General features: G+C 43.9%; 2 protein-coding genes across 2 annotated transcripts; both read right to left on the bottom strand.

Moving 5' to 3' along the window:
- Positions 1 to 2,982: 2,982 nt before the first annotated feature.
- Positions 2,983 to 6,027, bottom strand: med31 (mediator complex subunit 31). Its single transcript, XM_020649973.3, has 4 exons — positions 5,860 to 6,027; positions 4,711 to 4,785; positions 4,445 to 4,541; positions 2,983 to 3,901 (listed from the first exon to the last, which is right to left on the bottom strand). Exons 1-4 carry the CDS (start codon positions 5,867 to 5,869, stop codon positions 3,688 to 3,690), a joined length of 396 nt encoding a protein of 131 aa, XP_020505629.2. The 5' UTR covers positions 5,870 to 6,027; the 3' UTR covers positions 2,983 to 3,687.
- A 202-nt stretch (positions 6,028 to 6,229) lies between these two features.
- On the bottom strand, positions 6,230 to 21,319 carry LOC109996030 (Na(+)/citrate cotransporter-like). Its single transcript, XM_020649972.3, has 13 exons — positions 21,067 to 21,319; positions 18,731 to 18,859; positions 18,459 to 18,595; positions 16,757 to 16,968; positions 15,486 to 15,653; positions 15,178 to 15,349; positions 14,925 to 15,047; positions 14,561 to 14,773; positions 9,624 to 9,727; positions 9,371 to 9,492; positions 8,221 to 8,382; positions 7,276 to 7,413; positions 6,230 to 7,188 (listed from the first exon to the last, which is right to left on the bottom strand). The coding sequence occupies exons 1-13, from the start codon at positions 21,178 to 21,180 to the stop codon at positions 7,060 to 7,062; spliced, it is 1,923 nt and encodes a 640-aa protein (XP_020505628.1). The 5' UTR covers positions 21,181 to 21,319; the 3' UTR covers positions 6,230 to 7,059.
- Positions 21,320 to 21,404: the final 85 nt, after the last annotated feature.

A 21,404-nucleotide genomic window follows, 5' to 3' on the forward strand; every position in this document is an offset into this window, starting at 1 on the left:
AGATTGAATTAGGGTTGCATATAAATTTTCTGATCCAGTTGATTTTAAAGGTGTAGTTTAAAGTTGTAAAGTCCAAAAGGTTCAAGATAAGATAAGATAATCCTTTATTTATCCCACAACGGGGAAATTTACATTGTTACAGCAGCAAAGAGCAAAGATTGCAAACAAAAAGTGAACACAGTACAATTTAAATAAAAAAGAAAAATTAAGAATGTACAAAAAAATAGATACGTGGGCTGGAGGACCCAGTCCTCTGTTTTTGCCGAAATCATTCTATATTTAAGCTAGGTTAGCACCACAGACCGTAGGCTACAGGTGGTAAGATATGTTGTATTTTGTTAGAAACTGATAGTCTGCAATGTGATTCAAGTCTGCTTTTCTAATATATTTAAGTGAACAGTAAATCAATTGTTTTTTGTCTTTTCATTTAGGCAAAGAAGAGATAAAAGCAGCTGGTCTGACATCTTCCACAGAGGTGAAGTGTAAGTTAAAATCATCTGTTAAAAGTTTATATCCTGTGATTGTTTTTAAGTTTCATAAGAGGATTGTCAAAACAAGATATTGTTAACAATACAGTCTTCTAAAATAAAAATCACACTGAGTCATACACCAGCTAAATATTAAATAGAAAGGTGATGTTTTATTTTCCATTTTACAGTCAACAGAACCTAAAAATGACTAATTTCAACCTTCATCTGTGACAGTGAACAGTGAGAAGGCTACCATAGTCATCCTCAGATAAAACACAGAGATCCTGGTCAATATTCAATGGTGCTATTTTTCTTAACATGATGTTGCCCTGTGTTTGAAAGGCCAGATGCTGGAGGGTTGTGTTGGATTTGCTCTTCCATCATATTTTAACAGTCAAACAATCATCCAGGATCTCTTTACTTTATTTGATTTTTGTTTGGATTTCTTTGTTAAATTATTTTTTATACTTTCTCCTATGTCCCAGCAGTTCGACCTGATGGTCTCCCTTACTTATTTTCCACACGGTTAATGAAGCCAGGGGTTGTTTATTGAAGATTTCTTTCATAAAATGTTTAAATAAACATTTAAAAAATCTGATATGACTGTCTCTGATTAACTGGAGCAAGACAAAGTGTTGGTCACAGTAAAATAATTTAGCAGTTAAGTTTATAGTTCACATTTGAAAAGGCCTTGAACTGACATTAATTTCTTCTTCACCAACAACAGCTAAGACAACAGCAAAGCTAACAGACGAGCTTAGCTTGTCACAGCCGGGCTCGTCTGAGATAAATGGCCTTCAAACTTATTTAATATTAAACATTTAAAGCCAATAAGCATAGCAATATATGCAAGAGATTCCATTTCAATTTATTCAATCACAGACTTGTCAAACAGTCTGGCATTTTGTGTCTCCTGTTGATTTCTTAAGTTACAGATACTCACAGTACAACTGTGAAACTTAAACAGTGAGACATGATTTCAGCAGTGTGAGCAGAAACTGCAGTCAGTTGGATTCTTGTGCTTTATGACAAATATGCAGAAGTAGCTTCAGTATTTAGCTAAAAAAAAAGTCAATTTAATGTATTGATTTGGTTTTGTGTGGTAATTACCCATAAAACAATCAGACAGCCAATTTGTGTGCTGAACCTCACCGGAGCTGGAATCAGAGTCTGGACTGCTGTTTCCTTTGAGCACTGATTTCCTTGAAGACAGAAAGAAGAACAATTTAAACATGAACTTCTTGCAGAACCATAGAGGCTGTTAAAATCTTCTGCTAGTCTTCCTTACATTTTAAGAAAGAATATAAATTGTTACTAAAATTACTTTGATGCTGATAGCGGTTACAATAAAACAGTCCAATCATATGAGAGATCATTTTACCTTTGAGTCCTATGTGAAGACATGACACTTCAGAATCAGCACTGCAAAGACAAGATGATGGCGTCCATCTTCACAACGTGCTGCTTCAGTCTGGCTGCTTCATGGTCTCCTACAGGAACACCACAGAAATACAATCAAAGTACTTCAGTTTATTTATCAGAGGATGTACTGTATGCGAAGTAGAATTCATTTTTTAGCTTTAATTCCTCAAAAAGATTTGAGACTGCTTTGTTATTTGAGAGGTTAAAATTTAAGTCTAAAACTAAAAAGTTATAACAGACAAATAAGGTAATTAAATATCCAAAAGAGCATTTTAAATAGAAATGAATCTTGATGGTAGTAATAGTGTTAATAAAAGGAAAGTTATTATGTGACATATGAATCACATAATCATGGAGCAAAGCAAGAAGAGTATTTCTGAACAAATTCAGAATAATTTGAACTAAAGTCACAACAAATCAACTGTAAACTATTGAATTGACTCCTGGTAGTGTGATGAAGTCTTAAATATTAACTAAAGTAAATTAACACTAAAGTCAACCTGTTGAAGTCTTAGTAGAATATTTGTGCCTCAACGTACTTTCAGCTGTCGACAGCTATAACGAGGACACTGAGGGTTTTGTGGGTTTAGGTTCAGCTCTGAAAATAATTTATTAATAATCACAAGTGGGAGCCAAACAGCAGACTCATAAACCTGTTGTCAATACATCAAGACCACATATTTTTAAACAATGTCTACTCCGTTATATTAGAGAACACAGGGCTGAAGTAAAAAAAAAACAACTTCATATATTTCATTAGATGGCTGTGTAGAGGAGGAATGAATCCAACATCACAACGATGCAGCAGTGGCTTAGTCTGCGAGGACTCGGTTTGAGAAGCTGAGGGTCACCGGTTCAAGTCTGGAAGTTGGTCTGTTAGCTGGAGAGGTGCCAGGTCACTTCCTGTGTTCTGCCGAGGTCCCCATGGGCAAGGCACCGAACCCTCCTGGTGAGCGCTCCCCGTGTAGCAGCCTCACTCTGACATCTCTGCAGGTCCACAGGTCCTGTTTGTGCACGTGTGTGTGTGTATTTCAGGTCTTTGTGTGTGAAGCATTTCTCTCAAAAACAGAGTGTAAGCCAAACTTTCCCCTCAGGGATTAATAAAGTTTATCAAATAAAATAAAAATGCAAGCAACAGCCTGCACATTGTCTCAATCGTACAAATACACTGATAACGTTTGGGTACTGAAATGTATTCTCTACATTTTAGACTTATTTTTTTTAAAATTAAAAACAAGAAGTTACTAATATATTGTCTTGTTATTAATATCTTATCAATGTTTTTAAAATTCTTGTATCATGACAGGCTCAAATACACTCGCTTTTTACAGTACATTTTACAGAGTAGGGTGACAACTGAGACAACCAGTTGTGTCATGAATGCAAATGTTCACATATATACTTACATGTACATGTGTTACTGGAGGATTCCTCTAGAGGGAGCACCACATAAATCAGACGGCGTAAAACACTGAAGTAGAGATGATGAGTAGAGCCAGCTGTTTTGGCTTCTGAGGACGTACACAACCAACGCTCCAAACCACCGCAGGATACGCAGGCTGATGTCATGTTTACGTAGTTAATAATACTCAGGGCTTAACTCTGACATAACACTCCTTTAGTCAGCTGTTTTTCTCAAATCACAACTCTTTAATAACCACATTAAAGCCTCCTGTACAAAAGATCAATTCAAAGAAAAAACAAACAAACATGGCTGAAGTGTCTCAAACATCAGCCTCAGACCTCCAATATACAGTCCCAATGTTCAGTCCTCTGCCGACCTCCAGTGACATCATCACTTGGTGGCGGCGTTCCCGTGAGGCGGCTGCTGCTGCTGTGGCTGCTGTTGCTCGGCGAGCGCCTGCTGCAGCCGGGTACGCTTCCTGGAGTAGTGCTGCCAGTGCAGCAGCTGCTGCTCGTCGATGAACTTGGCGCACTGAGCATTCACCAGCTCCTTCCTGAAGTGTTCGTACTGCAGCAGCTCGAGCATGTGCAGGCAGTGAGGATACCTGCACGGAACAGAGAGGGGAGGTAGGAGAGGGGAGAGAGGAGAGGAGGCAGGAGAGGAGAGGAGAGGAGAGGAGAGGAGGCAGGGGAGGAGAGAGGATGCAGGGGAGGAGAGAGGAGATAATTATTTTTTACCACAGCTCTATTTTTACATGTTTTTGGATCTGAATGAATAAAAGGCACACAAAAGCTCCAATAGATTTATTCCTCCTTTTCTCTTGCAGTACATCCTGCAGCAGGACATGGAGCAAGAAAGCCAGAGCCACCTAAGCCCTTCCAGAGAGGGGGCGTGGTCAAACACAGCTCATTTACATATTTAAAGGTAAAGACACAGAAACAGCCTGTTCTGAGCAGGGCTGAAATAGAGGGGTTTATAGGCATGATCAAATACAGGATCAGAGTGGATTTAAAACAAGAAACTTCACACACATGTTTTGAGGAGCTCTGACACTTAAACTAGTTGAAGAGGAGGAGGATATGTGACCTTTAAGTTGAATAGCCCTGCTTTGTATAAACAGACAGATGAGAACAGCAGGTGGTCTTACTTGAGGAACTTGGCGTACTCGGGCTCCTTCCAGTACAGCAGGTACTTCAGGTAGTTGATGAACGGTCTCTCTCTCAGGACGCCTCTCTGAGCCAGAACTAAAGACACAAACACAACACACAGGAAGTCAGCCAGGAGTTTAAACTATAAAGTTAAACATGTTAATCTTTTTAATCGCATCCCATTTAAAATAATCAAAGAAGATTTGATTGAACAAATATTAATATGAATGTTGTAATCTTGGAACTGTTGCCCGCTGTCACTCACAGTTCAGGTAGTTTGGGTTGGCCAAACACTGAACAAACTCCAGCTCGGACTGGAAACGGTTCCTGGCCTGCTCCTCTGAAACACAACACACACAAAAACAACATGACGGTTAACATGTGACGCTTTGTGAAGAGGTGACAATACCGTTAACAGTGTTTCAGAATTGTTAGTGTTAAAGGAGCAATATGTAACTCTAATCTCTCCATTTTTCAAAAGCATCTCCAATATTGATCCTAGTTTGAGCACGTTTCTGCTCGTGGAGCTTACTGGAAACATGCAGAGGCTTTTTAGGTCGGGTACAATCACTTCTATCTGAACCACTTCTCTCGCCCGCTTCCATCACTGCAACACCTGTTGACCTGATAACTGCTCTCATATCTGGCAAACTGAGGGGCGTCCAAAACAGCCGTGTGAGGGTGCCTTCAAACCGCCTACCTTCTCTGGTCCAAACAAATCCAGAGCATTCAGGAGCAGAATCTAAAGTTAGAAGGAGGACATACTGGCTGCTGCATTGTTGTCAGAGAAGCCAGCACTTCAACATAGCATGTTTCCTTAATGTCTGATCATTTAGTGAGGTCACTTTATCATTTCACTCACTACACAGCTCACTGATTGGACCTTAATACTAAGGAAAATGTTGATGATGTTCAGACTGAGTGGCCTGGCCAGTGTTCACTTTGTCATCACCTCCACCTGTACTGTGACAAATATAAGGATTTGAGAGGCTTTGTTTGTACAAATGTTTATCCATCTCCTCAGACGCTGGCCCATCTGTGTGTTTAGTAAAGTCAGTGTGCAGTACTAGCTGCTATAGATATTCACTTTATACATTCAGACAACTATACTGAAAATCATCTGTGAATGTTCATACTGTTCTGAGCTGCTTTTAAAACAGAGATTTCTGATCCGTCATGACAACAAAGCTGTTCACATTAACATTTCAACTGTTTAAAAACCTTTCAGAAATGATGCCGGGTTGAAAATGAGCGTTATCTCAAACGAACAAGAATCTCTTCTTCTTTCTAAACTCGCTGATAATGTTTAAAGAACGTAAACATCTTAAAATACGCTCATTCATTGATGGAGTTCAGCCGTCTACACAAGGATGCTAACAGTGCTAATATTAGCAACACGTAGCTCCGCACGAACCTGTTTCCATGACGACGGCAGGTCTGTAAGCACACAGGTTGTGTCCTGACGACAAAGGTGATCGTTGATCGAAAACGTGAACAAAAATAAAGTTTTAACGCTTTCTTTGTTAAGCTCAAATTACCATCGTAAACACTGGGAAGCCATATTTAACGGAAATGAGCGAAAACGCTTTCCGACCATTTACGTCAGTTTACGGCCCCTACGGTTCAAAATTTTCTGACGGCTAGAGGGAGACATTTGACAACCTGAAATACAAACAATCCGCAGTTTAAATCAAACATTACGCCATGATTTTACTTTGTATTATAATATAAATCTGAAAATACAATATGAAAGAAAAATAATTTGAAAAGTTTGTTCACACGTTTTCTCTTAAGATCAACTTTTATTAACAACAAATAAAACTGTTAGCAACAAGTAGGTAAAAAACTCTGGAGGTTACATCTGTACAGTACACATTCACTTCTTCACTTGCAATGTTACTAAATACAAACTCTGACATTTAAATAGAAAAACAACACAAACACATGTTTTATAAACACTTCAAACTGCTTGAATCTACAGAGATTCAGCCTGTTGTATCTTCTTCTGGAAGTTTCTTCTCTCAGTTTTTATATTTGATAGGACTGAGTAGAGAACCAGAGAGAGAGAGAGAGAGAGAGAGAGAGAGAGAGAGAGAGAAAGAGAGCGAGAGAGAGAGAGAGAGTGGGGAATGACATGCGGGGAAGAAGCCGCAGGTCTGACGCCTACTGGGAGGACCATAGCCTCCCTACATTGGGAGCGACCTGACCGCTAGGCCATCTGCACCTCTTAAACACATTTTTAATTACATGATCAAATTCCATTTTTTCACATTTCACAATAAAAACAGTTGAGGCTTTTATTTTGAATGTTTGTAGTGTCCTAAGCTGAGAGTACTTTACTTGCTGTGTGCTTTTATTTTGAAATAAAGTAAGGACCCTAACCCATAAATGAGAGGTAAGCTTACAGGAATTCATGATTGAATGTCTTTGTTTGGAGCTTAAAGCCGAAGTTTTCAAACAAACTTTGCATTCGAGGAGAGAGGATCCGAACATGACAACAATGTTTTTGAAGTCTGAAGCTCCTGAACGAAAACTAGCCTACAATTTCCTGGTTGGAGTTCATTGATGACGCCTTAAGGTGTTTACCGAGTAAGATAAGAAGGAGTTATCGCACTCAAACAGGCGCTGTGGCGTTTGCCCATGATGGGAACGAGTCCAGGTTGAACATGACGCGACCCCAGCTGTTGATGGCGAGTGTGATGCAGCTGATCCCGATGATGTTCATGACCACGCCTGCCCGAGCCTGCAGGAGGAGGAGAAGGTTATCATGAATTCAAAGGCAGGATTCAGATGTCTTTTTAAAACCTGTCCTGATAAAAGCAAGACTCACCATGTCGGACACTTTAAGTAAACCGTAGGAGAAGACGATGGCATTTGGGGGCGTGGCCACTGGCAGCATGAAGGCGAAGGAGGCACTGAGCGTGCACGGGATCATCACGTACAGAGGGTTCAGACTTATGGACTGGGACTGAGTAAGGACACAGAGAAAACATGCGAAGGTCAGTAAATATCTAAATACAGATGCAAAATGTAACTTATTGTCCTCCCACAAAATCTGCAGTGATGTCCAACTTTGCAGCTGCATTTCCTCCAGTGTCCACTAGAGTCTGTCTCCTGCAGTGAGTCAGTCCCCATAGAGCCCCATGTTAAAATGTCCAACTTTACAGCCGCAGTTCCTCCAGTGTCCACTAGAGTCTGTCTCCTGCAGTGAGTCAGTCCCCATAGAGCCCCATGTTAAAATGTCCAACATTACAGCTGCAGTTCCTCCAGTGTCCACTAGAGTCTGTCTCCTGTTCCTTCCGATAGCTAATTTCTCTCTTCAACTGCACAGGCTAAAATTTTAACTCACCTGTTTACATTATATTAAGCTCTTAAAGTGATGTAGGATTAGGGGGCGTGGCCTCTTTGAGTGACAGGTGGTAGCTGCTAGCTGTCTGCTAGGTGTCCCCTAAGCTAATTCAGTCCATGACCTTTGACCTCTGGGCTGTGTTTGCTGTTTGAGCCTTTTGGAGATTTGTTCATGTAAATATCAGATTAATAATCTGTCTCTCTGGGAGCTTTATTGGACTAACAGACCGTCCAACAAGTCTAAACTCTACACACTTTTAATCCAGAGAACAACTTTATTTTATTTACATGTTAGCAACAGTTAGCAGCTAATCTGAGTCTGTGAGAAACACACCTGGACTGTTAGCTCACTCACTGTTTGTTGTACATTGATTTATTTGTGGGAGTTTTTGACTGTATATAGAAAACTGTCAGTGTGTCTTGTTACCATGGAAGCCAGGATGGGCATGAACAGGGTTGCCGTGGCAACATTGCTGGCACACTCCGTGAAGGTGGCGATGAGGAGGCAGAGGACGACGGCTATCGCCCAGGGAGGGATCGAGTGGAGCGGCGTCATTTGATTGCCGAGCCAACGGGACAGACCGGACTCCTGGCGGCACACACACACACACACACACACACACACACACACACACACACACACACACACACACACACACACACACACACGTTGTTAGCATGTTTAGAAAAAGTTGTTTCACCAGAATTTTAAACTTTGACACAATTCTATTAAAATGTAATGATATCCATGCCTGTTTGTTACCACGGCAACAATTGCAGGCCAACTGCTGCACACTGTTTAAATTGTTGCCAACGTTTTTTGTGCAATCTAGACGGTGTGCAGGAGTTTTCCTGCAATTTTTACTGAATTCATGCTACTCCTAAACATCTGTCTAATGAAAGAGATGTCGTATTTTTAAAGTTTCTATATTTTTTGAGACTGTTCAATACTAAAGTTGATCTATTCTCCTCACTGTCACCTTTAATGATGTCAGTCTGGGACACTCACTGAGAAGCTTTGAGAGAAGTTCAGCTCAAAAACCTTATTTAAGAAACGCTTAATTTCAGCTGCTGTCTCTTTAAGGTCCCGCCTCCCTCTCTCCTCTGATTGGCCAGCTCTGTTTGCAGCTGCAGTGACATTTGAGTGAGCTTCTGGGTTGGCATGTCCTACACTTTGCTCCATGCTTTGCTCTGATACGTCGGCAGAACATGAAGTCAGGTTAAAAAGTCCTTCAGAACACCAAAATGTGTTTGATTGCCTGAAGCTACCGAATAAGAGTTTAGTCTGAAACATCTACAAAAATAAAAAAGTGGATATTTCAGTGAGTGGAGGCGTAATGTTAGCTCAGAGCTAGACCTTTTAAAACCTCTTCATCCAAACGCCTTCACTTCAACTCCACAAAAACATCCTGGTGTTCTTAGAGCTCCATCTGAAGAGTAAAGACACTCACACACACACACACACACACACACACACACACACACACACACACACACACACACACACACACACACACACACACACACACACACACACACACACACACACACACACACACACACACACACACACACACCTCACTGCCTTTGGCGAGGGCGAAGCCTCCTCCCAGCAGCAGTACGATGTTCCAGGGCATTTTCTTCTGAGTCACCTGCCAGGTCAGCAGAGAAGGGGTGGGGCCTCTCGACACCTGAGACTCTGATTGGATAAGAGATTAAAAATAACGGTTTTGATTAATGGTGTGTGTGTGTGTGTGTGTGTGTGTGTGTGTGTGTGTGTGTGTGTGTGTGTGTGTGTGTGTGTTACTTGTGTGTGTGTTTTTGTGTTACCTGTGTCAGAGCTCTTCCTGCAGCAGAGGAAGGACGGCGGCTCAGAGGGAAGAACAAACAACAAAACAGCAACAAACAGAGAGACGGTCGCATCAGTGACGAACCTGCAGAGAGAGAGAGAGAGAGCCAGAGAGAGAGAGAGAGAGAGAGAGCCAGAGAGAGAGAGAGAGAGAGAGAGAGAGAGAGAGACAGAGAGAGAGAGAGACAGAGAGAGAGAGAGAGACAGAGAGAGAGAGAGAGAGAGAGAGAGAGAGACAGAGAGAGAGAGAGAGAGAGTAGTAAGTGATGTGGGGGGTACTGTGGAAATGTAGGGTTGTTGCTATCATGAGCCATTCGACCCCTGAATAAAAAAGTTTGTGTATTGTTTGAATCCTCAAGCTTGACTTCCTGTACATCAGCTCTCGCTCTCTCCTCTGTCTCTTTCTCTCTCTGTCTCTCTCTCTCTCTCTCTCTCTCTCTCTCTCTGTCTCTCTCTCTCTCTCTCTCTCTGTCTCTTTCTCTCTCTGTCTCTCTCTCTCTCTCTCTCTCTCTCTGTCTCTCTCTCTCTGTATCTCTCTCTCTCTCTGTCTCTCTCTCTCTCTTCTCTCTCTCTGTCTCTCTGTCTCTCTGTCTCTCTCTCTCTGTCTCTCTGTCTCTCTCTCTGTCTCTCTCTCTCTGTCTCTCCTGTTCTCTGTATGGATTCAGAGCGTCAGTTCATGAATGAGATTTCCCCACACAGTTTGTATTAACATGCACCCAGCCACAAAAAGAATTGGGAAACTTCCAAGTCAACTTTCTGTTCCCGTTGTAACCTTTAGCGTGATTTCAAAATCTCTACATTAAATTATTACTAAACAGAAGATCTGTGTAGAGTTCAGTTCTTGTCTCTGAAGGGTTAACTGCAGGTGAATCGTTCTTTTCAGCTTGAGTTTTTATCATCAGTAGTACGTCTGTAAGAGTCCGGGTTCACTGTGAACCTGCGCAATCAGGAAACATGTTGAAATCGTCGGTTTACACAAACTGCATGTCAAAGGTCACAGACGACCTGTAATTGTTGTGTGCTTCTGTATTTCTAAGTCAATCTTAGAGCTTGTCCAGCACCTTTTTTATGACTTTGACATAAAACTGATTCAATGTGTTGTGCATATAATAATTGTTTCTCCAAGCGATGTGTGTAAAGGATTACAATTAGGATAATCGCAATAATAAGCAACCACTCATAAAGCTGCACAGCCAGAACATAATCTATTTTTAGTTCTTGTTTCTCATAGATAACAAATCAGGACAAAGTTGACGACAAGGCAGTAAGTAAAGCAAATTTCTAATTGATTTGTTCTTCTCTGTTCTGAGAACTGCGGTCCTGTTTTTTAATTCTCAGATGACTTTCTAGGTGCTGACCTTGCACGTGTTTTCATCACACATTCAATGAAAACACGATAGCCAGCGGGACAAAAACACCTGACAGGACAAACAGATCAATCTATGACATCATCTGCCGGTCATTTGACCCAGCAGGTAGTTTATGAATGAGTGTGTTTGGGTAAGAAATTAGGTAAAAGGTGGAAGGGGGCGGGGCCAGGTGAGACAAGATAAAGCTGTCAGGTCCGGATTCTCTAATGATGGATTAAGATATCTCCAAAAATTGTTCATCATGTTCTCCCACTATCTGCTCCATCTCCAGATAGCTGTATTCTCACACTGACGGAGCTGCCCTCTCACGCTGACGGAGATGCACGCTCACGCTGACGGCGCTGCATTCTCACACTGACAGAGATGCACTCTCACGCTGACGGAGCTGCATTCTCACACTGACAGAGATGCACTCTCACGCTGACGGAGCTGCACTCTCACACTGACGGAGATGCACTCTCACGCTGACATAGCTGCACTCTCACGCTGACTCTGATGTAGCTGCACTCTCACGCTGACGGAGCTGCACTCTCACTCGACTCGAGTGCACTCTCACCGACGGAGCTGCACTCTCACGCTGACGGAGCCCTGACGATCTGCACTCTCACGCTGACGGAGATGCACTCTCACGCTGACCGGAGCTGCACTCTCACGCTGACGCGCTGCACCCTCACGCTGACGGAGATGCACTCTACGCTGAGCTGCACCCTCAGCTGAGCTGCCCTCACTGCGGAGCTGCACCTCTAGCTGAGCTGCACTCTCACACTGACGGAGCTGCACTCTCACGCTGACGGAGCTGCACTCTCACGCTGACGGAGTTGCACTCTCACACTGATGGAGCTGCACTCTCACGCTGACGGAGCTGCACTCTCACCTCTGACATCATCTGCCGGTCATTTGACCCAGCAGGTAGTTTATGAATGAGTGTGTTTGGGGTAAGAAATTAGGTAAAAGGTGGAAGGGGGCGGGGCCAGGTGAGACACGATAAAGCTGTCAGGTCCGGATTCTCTAATGATGGATTAAGATATCTCCAAAAATTGTTCATCATGTTCTCCCACTATCTGCTCCATCTCCAGATATAATTATCAAAGCATATAGCTCTGATGATCTCAGACACAAACACAAACACACTTGTTTTGTCTGAATGCGGAGAGAAACTATCTGCACCTTTACTCTGCAGGGAGTTGCAATCTCACACTGACGGAGCTGCACTCTCACGCTGACGGAGCTGCATTCTCACACTGACAGAGATGCACTCTCACGCTGACGGAGCTGCACTCTCACACTGACAGAGATGCACTCTCACGCTGACGGAGCTGCACTCTCACCCTGTCGGAGCTGCATTCTCACACTGACGGAGATGCCCTCTCACGCTGACGGAGCTGCACTCTCACGCTGACGGAGATGCACTCTCACCCTGTCGGAGCTGCATTCTCACACTGACGGAGATGCCCTCTCACGCTGACGGAGCTGCACTCTCACGCTGACGGAGATGCACTCTCACGCTGACGGAGATGCACGCTCACGCTGACGGAGCTGCATTCTCACACTGACATAGCTGCACTCTCACGCTGACATAGCTGCACTCTCACGCTGACTCTGATGGAGCTGCACTCTCACGCTGACGGAGCTGCACTCTCACGCTGACGGAGCTGCACTCTCACGCCGACGGAGCTGCACTCTCACGCTGACGGAGTTGCAGTCTCACACTGATGGAGCTGCACTCTCACGCTGACGGAGTTGCACTCTCACACTGACGGAGATGCACTCTCATGCTGACGGAGATGCACTCTCACGCTGACGGAGCTGCACCCTCACGCTGACGGAGTTGCACTCTCACACTGATGGAGCTGCACGCTGACGGAGCTGCACTCTCACGCTGACGGAGCTGCACTCTCACGCTGACGGAGCTGCACTCTCACACTGACGGAGCTCAGTTCTGTCCACATAAAGATGATGAGAAACTTTTTTACACTTTATGAAGAGGACACACTCTAAACATGTGAGATGAGTTTCACTGTTTCAAACAAAGCTTCCTCTCTGAATTGAGTGAGAAAGGACGATTCAAAAACAACAACAACACTTGCATCATCGTCATAGTAACAGCTCCAGAGCGTCTCCACACTTCATGAAGTGTTGGCTTAAGTGTGGAGCCACTGACAGCCCTGGACTTGTCTTACCCCTGGTTATACTGAGTGTTTACATTCAGATGTTTGGTGCATGATCTGAATCTTGATACTCAAGTTTCCACGTGACGTCACTCTGCAGGCTCTGCTTAACAGACTGAAACTAACAGAGATCTTATTTCTGAAGTTTAGCATCTTAAATTCCTGTTCAACTTTCCATTTTCAGCTGGAGGCCGAGTGATTATCACATTAGTAAGCTGACGATTTAGAGGGACACTTTTGTCACGTTTGGAATCTCAGAAGCCAGCAAATGTTATTTAAATGTAATAATAAGATCAAATTCAGCTCTGACTGTGACGGCCACTGGAACTAAAACAGTTTGATTCCTGCAGTTTGGACACAGTGCCTTCCTCTTTCAGTCAGATAACTTGTGCAAACACTAAAAGCAGAGATGATGCCAGCCTGATGCAGGTGATCTCAGATCAGTACCACAGGTCGACCCTGTGCTGGTGACGTGACACCAAAGTTTACCGCTTGTACCCGTGACGTTTTCTCTTGTTTGTTCTTCACCTCTGATTCCTGTGTGTTCATGGATGTTGCCCTGAGGCCACATCTGGCTTCATCTGCAGTTTGAGTTCATTCATTCCTCTAAACTTGATCTTTTTCCACTTTACATTAATGCAGGAACAGCACTGCACACACACACACACACACACACACACACACACACACACACACACACACACACACACACACACACACAGAGAAATGTGCCAAATGTATTCAAAGCAGTGTTTCTGTTAAAGATGAACTCCAGACAGCAGTTAACGGGATGATTTGCACCAATCATTAAAGGTCACATATTCTCCTCCTCCTCATCCAGAGTAAATAAGTCTCAGAGCTCCTCAAAACATGTTTTTGAAGTTTCTTGTTCTAAATCCACTCTGATCCTGCATTTGATCATGTCTATAAACCCCTCTATTTCAGCCCTGCTCAGAACAGACTGTTTCTGTGTCTGTACCTTTAAATATGTAAATGAGCTGTGTCTGACCACGCCCCCTCTCTGGAAGGGCTTGGGTGTCTCGGGCTTTCTCGCTCTATGCCCTATTGCGTACGGTGAGAAGACAGACTCAGTTTCTGTTTAAGCACACATTTTCTGAAAAGTGGAGGAGGCAAAAGAAGGGGGTTTTGTAGACGGACTAGAGACACATATTAGTGTTAGAGAAACATGGTGAAGAGGATTTTGAATATGAGACCTTTAAATCTGCAGCCACACAGCCCAAGCCGATGTAGATATGAAATCAAAACCTTCTAAAAACAGCCCAAAGATATAAAAGCTCTGGTGGAAAACTTAAGAATAACAACTTAAGAGAAGTCCTTTAGTCAAATGATACAACAGATGCTGTACGTTCTGATACTCACTCGGCCCTGGAGTTGAAGATGTGCGTGGCCCAGCCGTCCATGAAGCGGGGATCTCGTGTGAACCACAGCACCACCATAAGAAGGAAGAGAGCCAGAACATTTTTCTCCCCATAACTCATCTTCCCCAGGCGTAGATATTCGCCTCTTATCACCTCGTACGCTGCTAGCTCCTTCTCTGACTTCACCGCCCCGCATCCCCACGTCCTCCGCAGGCTGCAATGGGTCAAAAGACGTGTTTAAGTAACGCTTGGTAGTTTGTAGTCTTTAGTATTTTTTATGAGAAATGGTGTCAAGATCATGAACTGACAAACAGGAAGATCAAAGTTAAATTAAGATTTTTGTTTGTTCCAGTGAAGCGACTCACTTGCAGCCGATGTAGAGGAACTGCAGCCAGAACCAGGCCAGTGTAAGGGTCAGTATCATGGTGGGAAAGGCGAACGCGAACCAGGATGCAAAGTTGATTACATCACCGTTCTGAGGAAAGAGTCTACAAGAAAAACCCAGACAGGAAGTGAGAAAAAGATGATCAGGATAATCTTCTGTTCATCAAATGTCTGGATTGCTGAATACAGACAAGAAGGTCCCCAAGGCACCAGTGGTTGTGTTTTAGCACCTACTGGCTCATCTGTCCAATCAGAACCAGGTTTGGTCCAGTTCCGGTCAGAGTAGCGATGCCTCCGATGCTTGCAGCGTAGCACACACACAGCAGGAGTCCTTTACTCATCGTCTTCCTCTCATCTTCATCGTCGCTCAGCTCCTCCAACACCATCTGACAGCGGACCGTCTCCACTGAAACGACCACAAGCAAAGTTTAAAGAGAGTTTTAAACAACTGTTAGCATCTTTCAGTTCATTAACTACAAAGTCACTACAGTCCCTTTTATAGATTCCTTAGTTCTTATATTAACTATTCTCCTTGGACTCACCAGGCCCGCTGTCGGTGCAGTCTGATGGAGGCTTGTCCTCTGGAATCGGTTTGAGGATCTCCTGTCTTTCCGTCTGACCCTCTGAAGACTCTTTCTGCTCAGGGGTCACTTCCTGTAGGCTGCTGGTTTTCTCTGAGTTGCCTTGTGATGGAGTCCGCCCATTCAGACCTGGTGGAAATGTTTGAAAGGGAGGATTCAGAGCTCTAAGAACAGTATTTCTAAATCCCTGAGACTTAGTTAAAAAAAAGTAGACAAAAGAGCCTACCAACCCTACTACGATCCAGTAAAGGCCTTTCACACTTTTTTTGGACTACTGTTACGTACAGACACCTTGCACACTGAGTCCGATGTGTTTATTTTTCTATTAATCGGGAAAATTTGCAGTGTGAGACAAAATGTCTCATACTCATCACAAAAAGTGGTCAAGCTGTTAAGATGTTTTTTTGGTTCTTTCACTCCTTAAAAAAGTGACATCGGGGTCCGTCCACATGAAAACTAGACAAGAGCAAGGAAAGTTTCTCCTGTCAATAAGGGAGAGTTTTTCCTGTTGATAAGGTTGGACCATGTTGGACTGACTTCCTCCCTCTGCCCTTGACCACTGAGCCTTCACCTAGCACCTGTCATCAGGCTGTGGCTCAGTTGGTAGAGTTGGTCGTCTCTCAACCAAAAGGTTAGGGGTTCGATCCCAAGCTCCTGTAGCTACATGCAGAGGCACTGCTTGTCAACAGGCAAGGCAGGCAACTTACTGGTCTGGGGCCCCAGAGGGCTGACAAAATTGAACCTAAAGCAGTGACTCTTAATGTGCAAATTTCGCAACAACATTAGGAAACCTCCCTAAGATTTGCCCATCTGACCGCATTCACTCTCATTGTCCTGCTGAAAGTTGGTTGGAGGGTGGAGGGTTTTGCCTTGGGCCCCAGCTGACTCTAGAATCGCCACTGGCCACATGTTCGATGTGTCCTTGGGCAAGACACTTAACCCCGAATTTCTCCCGTTGCTTCGTCTGCGGCATATGAATGTCTATGAATGGATGAGTTAATACTGATGGACTCTTTACTCAGCAGCCTCTACCATCAGTGTGTGAATGTGTAGGTGTGACATGTGGTGTCAAAATGCTTTGAGTAGTCAGAAGACTAGAAAAGAGCAATACAAGCTCAAGTCCATTTACCATTTAGGTAGATCTAATTTCTATGGCTATATTATCCAAACAGGTTAATCTAACCTGAGTGTAAAGTGGCCGTACACTGCACCATTCTCCAGGAACTTCGTACCATTATTTTGCAGGATGCTGCTGGTGTTCTCCTGACGTTCCTGGTGTAGAACAACAATGCCTCGTTGTCCTGTGGAGGAAGGTTCGGGCTCCACTTTGCCGTTGAGCTGGTCCAGAACAGCCTGGACGATGGGGACCATCATTGCTGTGGTGGCAGTATTGCTGATCCACATGGACAGGAAGGCTGTGACTCCCATGAAGCCCAACATCAAACTGGGAAACAAAGGGAGAGAAGATCATCGAAAAGGTGTTGATGCTATAACAATCTTCAACATCAAATAAGACCAGAGAACCGGAGACTGGATCATGGGATTATGAAAACCCTTGTGGTACAAAGTAAACCAGTAGGAACAGTTAACACCTCCTTGAACCATCCTTTGGACAAATCCAACAAGCATAGGACACAATGTGGACCTGAACCCGTTAGAAAAGTTATTCTCTCATCTGGCCTGAGATTACCCCTGAAGGAGCTGGAAATACTGCTGGGAATGGAGGCTTCTTTATTTTAAAATATTTATTTTTTGCTTTTTGTGCCTTTATTGGAGAGATAGGACAGTGGATAGAATTGGAAATCAGGGAGAGAGAGAGTGTGGGGAATGACTGACATGCGGGAAAGGAGCCACAGGTTGGATTTGAACCTGGGCCGCCCGCTTGGAGGAATACAGCCTCCATACATGGGGCGCGCGCCTAACCACTGAGCCACCAGCGCCCCGGAATGGAGACTTCTTGACAAACTTCCACTTACCCAAATAAGTGGATCTAAAGAATGCATGGGTGGATTGATGCATCATATAGCGAGTACAGCAGATTCTCTCCTTCCCCCCAACAATATAAAGATTTTAGCAATGATCAGCACTAGATTTGAGTCAAAGGAACCCTATCTATGTTTTTAGCCAAGCTATCAGCATGGCCAGAGGCGCTGCTTGTCAACAGGCAAGGCAGGCAACTGCTTGGGGCCCCTGGCAAGTAGAGGGGGGCCCCCATCGGCTGACAAACTTTGAAACCAAAGCATTGCCTCAAATTGTGCAAACAGTGGGGAGTGCTGTCTTGCAAAGCGTCACAGCACGATTCCTGTGAAAACCAAAATTTGTCAATGAAGGAAGATTAAGAGAAGTTATCCATCTGGGGGTGGAAAAAGTATTTTCTATCTCTTTCTATCACAACAACTGGAACCAACAGTCTGAAGTTAAATATCTCAACCAATATTGGATTGCCATGAAATTTGGTAAAGGACATTCCTGACTCTGGTAATCCCCCGATTCATCTGCCCCCGAGTCTCCTGCAAATCAACATCCAACAGCACCAAATACTAAATATTTGCACCCACATGACATTTCATAACATTAAAAAAATGGAATCCCTTGGGCACAGATGGCCTAGCGGTTAGGTTTAGGAAGCGGTTTAGGAAGCTAAAGTCCATCAAGCGGGCGGCCCTAGTTCAAGTCTGATCTGTGGCTCCTTTCCTGCATGTCATTCCGGTCTCACTCTGTCCACTGTCCTATCAAATAAAGGCAGAAGAAAGGAAAAAAGGAATACTTGAAGAAGACAGTTTTCAGGTTGCCATGGCAGCATCTTGTCAATCACAGTTAGCCCCACCCTGACTCCTCCCCTACTCTCTAGTCTCTGGAACCGTATTTTGCTAAATGAACATCCTGCTGTGTTGAAGAAGACTTGAGATCATGAACTCATTTATGTAGACTCACAGGGCAGGTCGAACACCGACCAGCAGGAGGACTCTGAGCGCGATGCGTTTGTGGAGGTTCCAGTGCTCCACTGCCACGGCCACCATCAGCCCACCCACGAACAGCATGTTGGTGTCCTTCAGGTACTGCATGCACACCTGAAAGAGCACAACACCCACACCTTTGTCACAGGATTCACAGATGGAACAGAAAAGAAAGACACCTGTTTGATTGATTGTGATTCTCTTATCCAATCAGTGACTGATCTGCATGGAGGAGTTTGTGTTTCTTACGTCTTTGGACTGCATGATGCCGAGGACGGGGAACAGGATGGTCGGCAGGAGCGCTGTCACCGCCAGAGGCAGCACCTCTGTGCACCAGTACACCGCCATGAGGCCTATGACATAAGCACAGGCCGCCTCCTACACACAAAAACACACAAGAACCCTTAACATTTCCAGGACATCATGTAGTGACATGAAGGACCTGCATGTGTAAACAAGACTCAGTTTAAGTCTTTACTGTGAGCACGAACAACAATGAAAAGAAAGAACATAAACTGAGGGTGTTGATTTGAACGTGTGTGTTTAGATATTAAGAAAGTGAGAAATATCTCCCAAAAGAGAAATAAGATCTTTATCCTGTTCATGCTAGACAAAGTGTCAGACTAAGATTTGAGTTTTTAAGGCGAGACCGAGTCAAGACTGAGACCAAGGCAGTACGAGACCAAGACAATAAATATCACCGAAAAATCATCATCTTGTGTGCAGGGGGCGTGTCCCTCACCGTAACACCGGGAAGGTTGTGGCCATAACCAGGGGATAAAAATCAAACTACAAATGAATTGTAAAGTTATTATTTGTTCTTTTAGAAAGAGGCATTTTCCTTCTAGTCACAGTAACGACGTGGAGAAATAGCCGATCAGTAGTGGTTTTGACCGGTCTTGATTTAAAATCTGGAGTCCGCCCAGTCTGAGCTGTGTTTATTAAATCACCGCCGTGTTATATAATCCTGTAAAAGTTTCAAAACAACAACAGTTCCTGCAGAAACTGAAGATGTGTTGATATGAACTCCTGCAGCGGAGCTTTAATCTCACGTGCGCCCCGGTCCACGTTGTGCATGTGCTTCTGATGTGGGAGGATTTACAACCTAGCGCTTCACCTGCTGGACTCCAGAATCCAGCTGTGACGATGGAGAGTCCGATCTCTCAAATCCAAACAGGGTGGATGGAAACAATATGTGAGCGCTCGCCCTGTGACCCCCCCCCCCCCAGAGACCCACACTGCTCCCTGTCACTGTTTGTGTTCATACAAACGTTAAGTTATAGCAACAACTCTAGCTGCCGAGCCTCTTGGTGTCTCCCTGTATGTCAAAAGTTTAGTTTTTAACTCTCTAAAACACTTTGAATTTGATAAATAAAACTTTTAACATTATCCAGTGATAAATATATGTTTGTACTAGTTTAAAAAAGCTCTTTTGGACAGTAAACACTTTTAGTTTAGGTACTTTATGTTTATTTTTCCTCCAACACTTTGTGGTGTATCTTTAGCTTCATACCAGGAAGACTGCTCCGGATATTCTCCTGGTTTGGTTGTTCACACATGCATCTCACAGCGGGAGACTATCCCTGTCAGGGGGGGGGGGGGGTCTCCTGAGATAAGACACAATGTAAAAAGAGCGATGTGGAAGAAGCGTTCAGGCAACAGAGTCTTCTGACGCTATAATGAGAATATTTGTCTTTCTATCAATGCTACGTGTAGTTGAACAGAATCACAATCTGAACTAAAGAGTGGAGAAGAACATACTGGAGAACAGGAAACATAATGCAGCAGGTTCATTAGAGCACAGAGATGGTAGAGGTGGCGTGCAGACAGTCTATGGTCGTGCAGCGATCACAGGGAATAAACGTCACCACCCCCTCCCACTCGCTCCAGGTGAATTCTCCTGATTATATCCTGCTGAGTTCTCACATCAGCTCACTCTGACTTTCTGCAGAATAAATACGAGGAGGCTGGAGGAGAAACTCCGGGTGAAGAGAGAAACATTCAGCTGTTTGTGTTCACACATGACGCTCAGCAGGAAAATATCAGATTTCTGTGGTTTTATGCAGGTGTGAAATCACTATTTGAGTGCAGGATCTTAAGTTCAACAGAGAGTTTTTTTTTACAGAGAGAACAGATCAGACACAGTGGTGTTGTTCCAGCTGACTAGATCAGAGCTGCTCTGATGAGATCAGTTTGTTTTCTTCTTTTCAAAAAGCTTCTCAGTAACCTGAAACAGTGAACGTTTAAACAGTTTGGAATCTGTTTGTCAATCAGTGACAGAAAGCTGTGAACGTAACCTGCTCACTGTTCTGCTGTAAACAAATATTGTCGCTGCGAATCAAATCAAACGACTCATCAGACGTGAAATATACAGAAATACATGATTCTGCATGTCGAGCACATTTGAACCCGAATGTAACTTCACTGAAGTCAGATATTCAAAACATCACTGAGGTTAGAGTGAATTGAAATAAAGTAGTCCATTAGATGTATGATGTAACTTCTATGTGATGGTGGTCAGGGCTCCATCACCTGCTCTGTAAACTTGTTAGTGAATTGCTTGTTAAGCTGCTCAGTGGTCTCACCGTGGTGCTGAGGGCGAGCGGCAGCAGGATAAACGGGCTGCAGACCAGGATGAAGACCCCCTTCAACCTCCAGACCCGCCGCAGCATTTTCACCCGCAGAGGAAGAACCGACATGGTCGACTACGAAGAAGACGATGATGATGAAGTGTAAAAGTCAGAGAGGAGCTGTATCAGTGAGACTCTTTTCACTTGCTGCTGCTCACACTGTCTGCCGCCGTATTACTCTCTCTCTCTCTCTCTCTCTCTCCGACACATTGTGATGCATTTCAAAGTCGACTAAACAAATATTAACTTATTGTCAGTCAGCACACACACGCTGCCCCCTCTCAGCAGAGTAA

Source organism: Labrus bergylta, chromosome 14, assembly GCF_963930695.1.
Source record: "Labrus bergylta chromosome 14, fLabBer1.1, whole genome shotgun sequence".
NCBI lineage: Eukaryota > Metazoa > Chordata > Actinopteri > Labriformes > Labridae > Labrus > Labrus bergylta.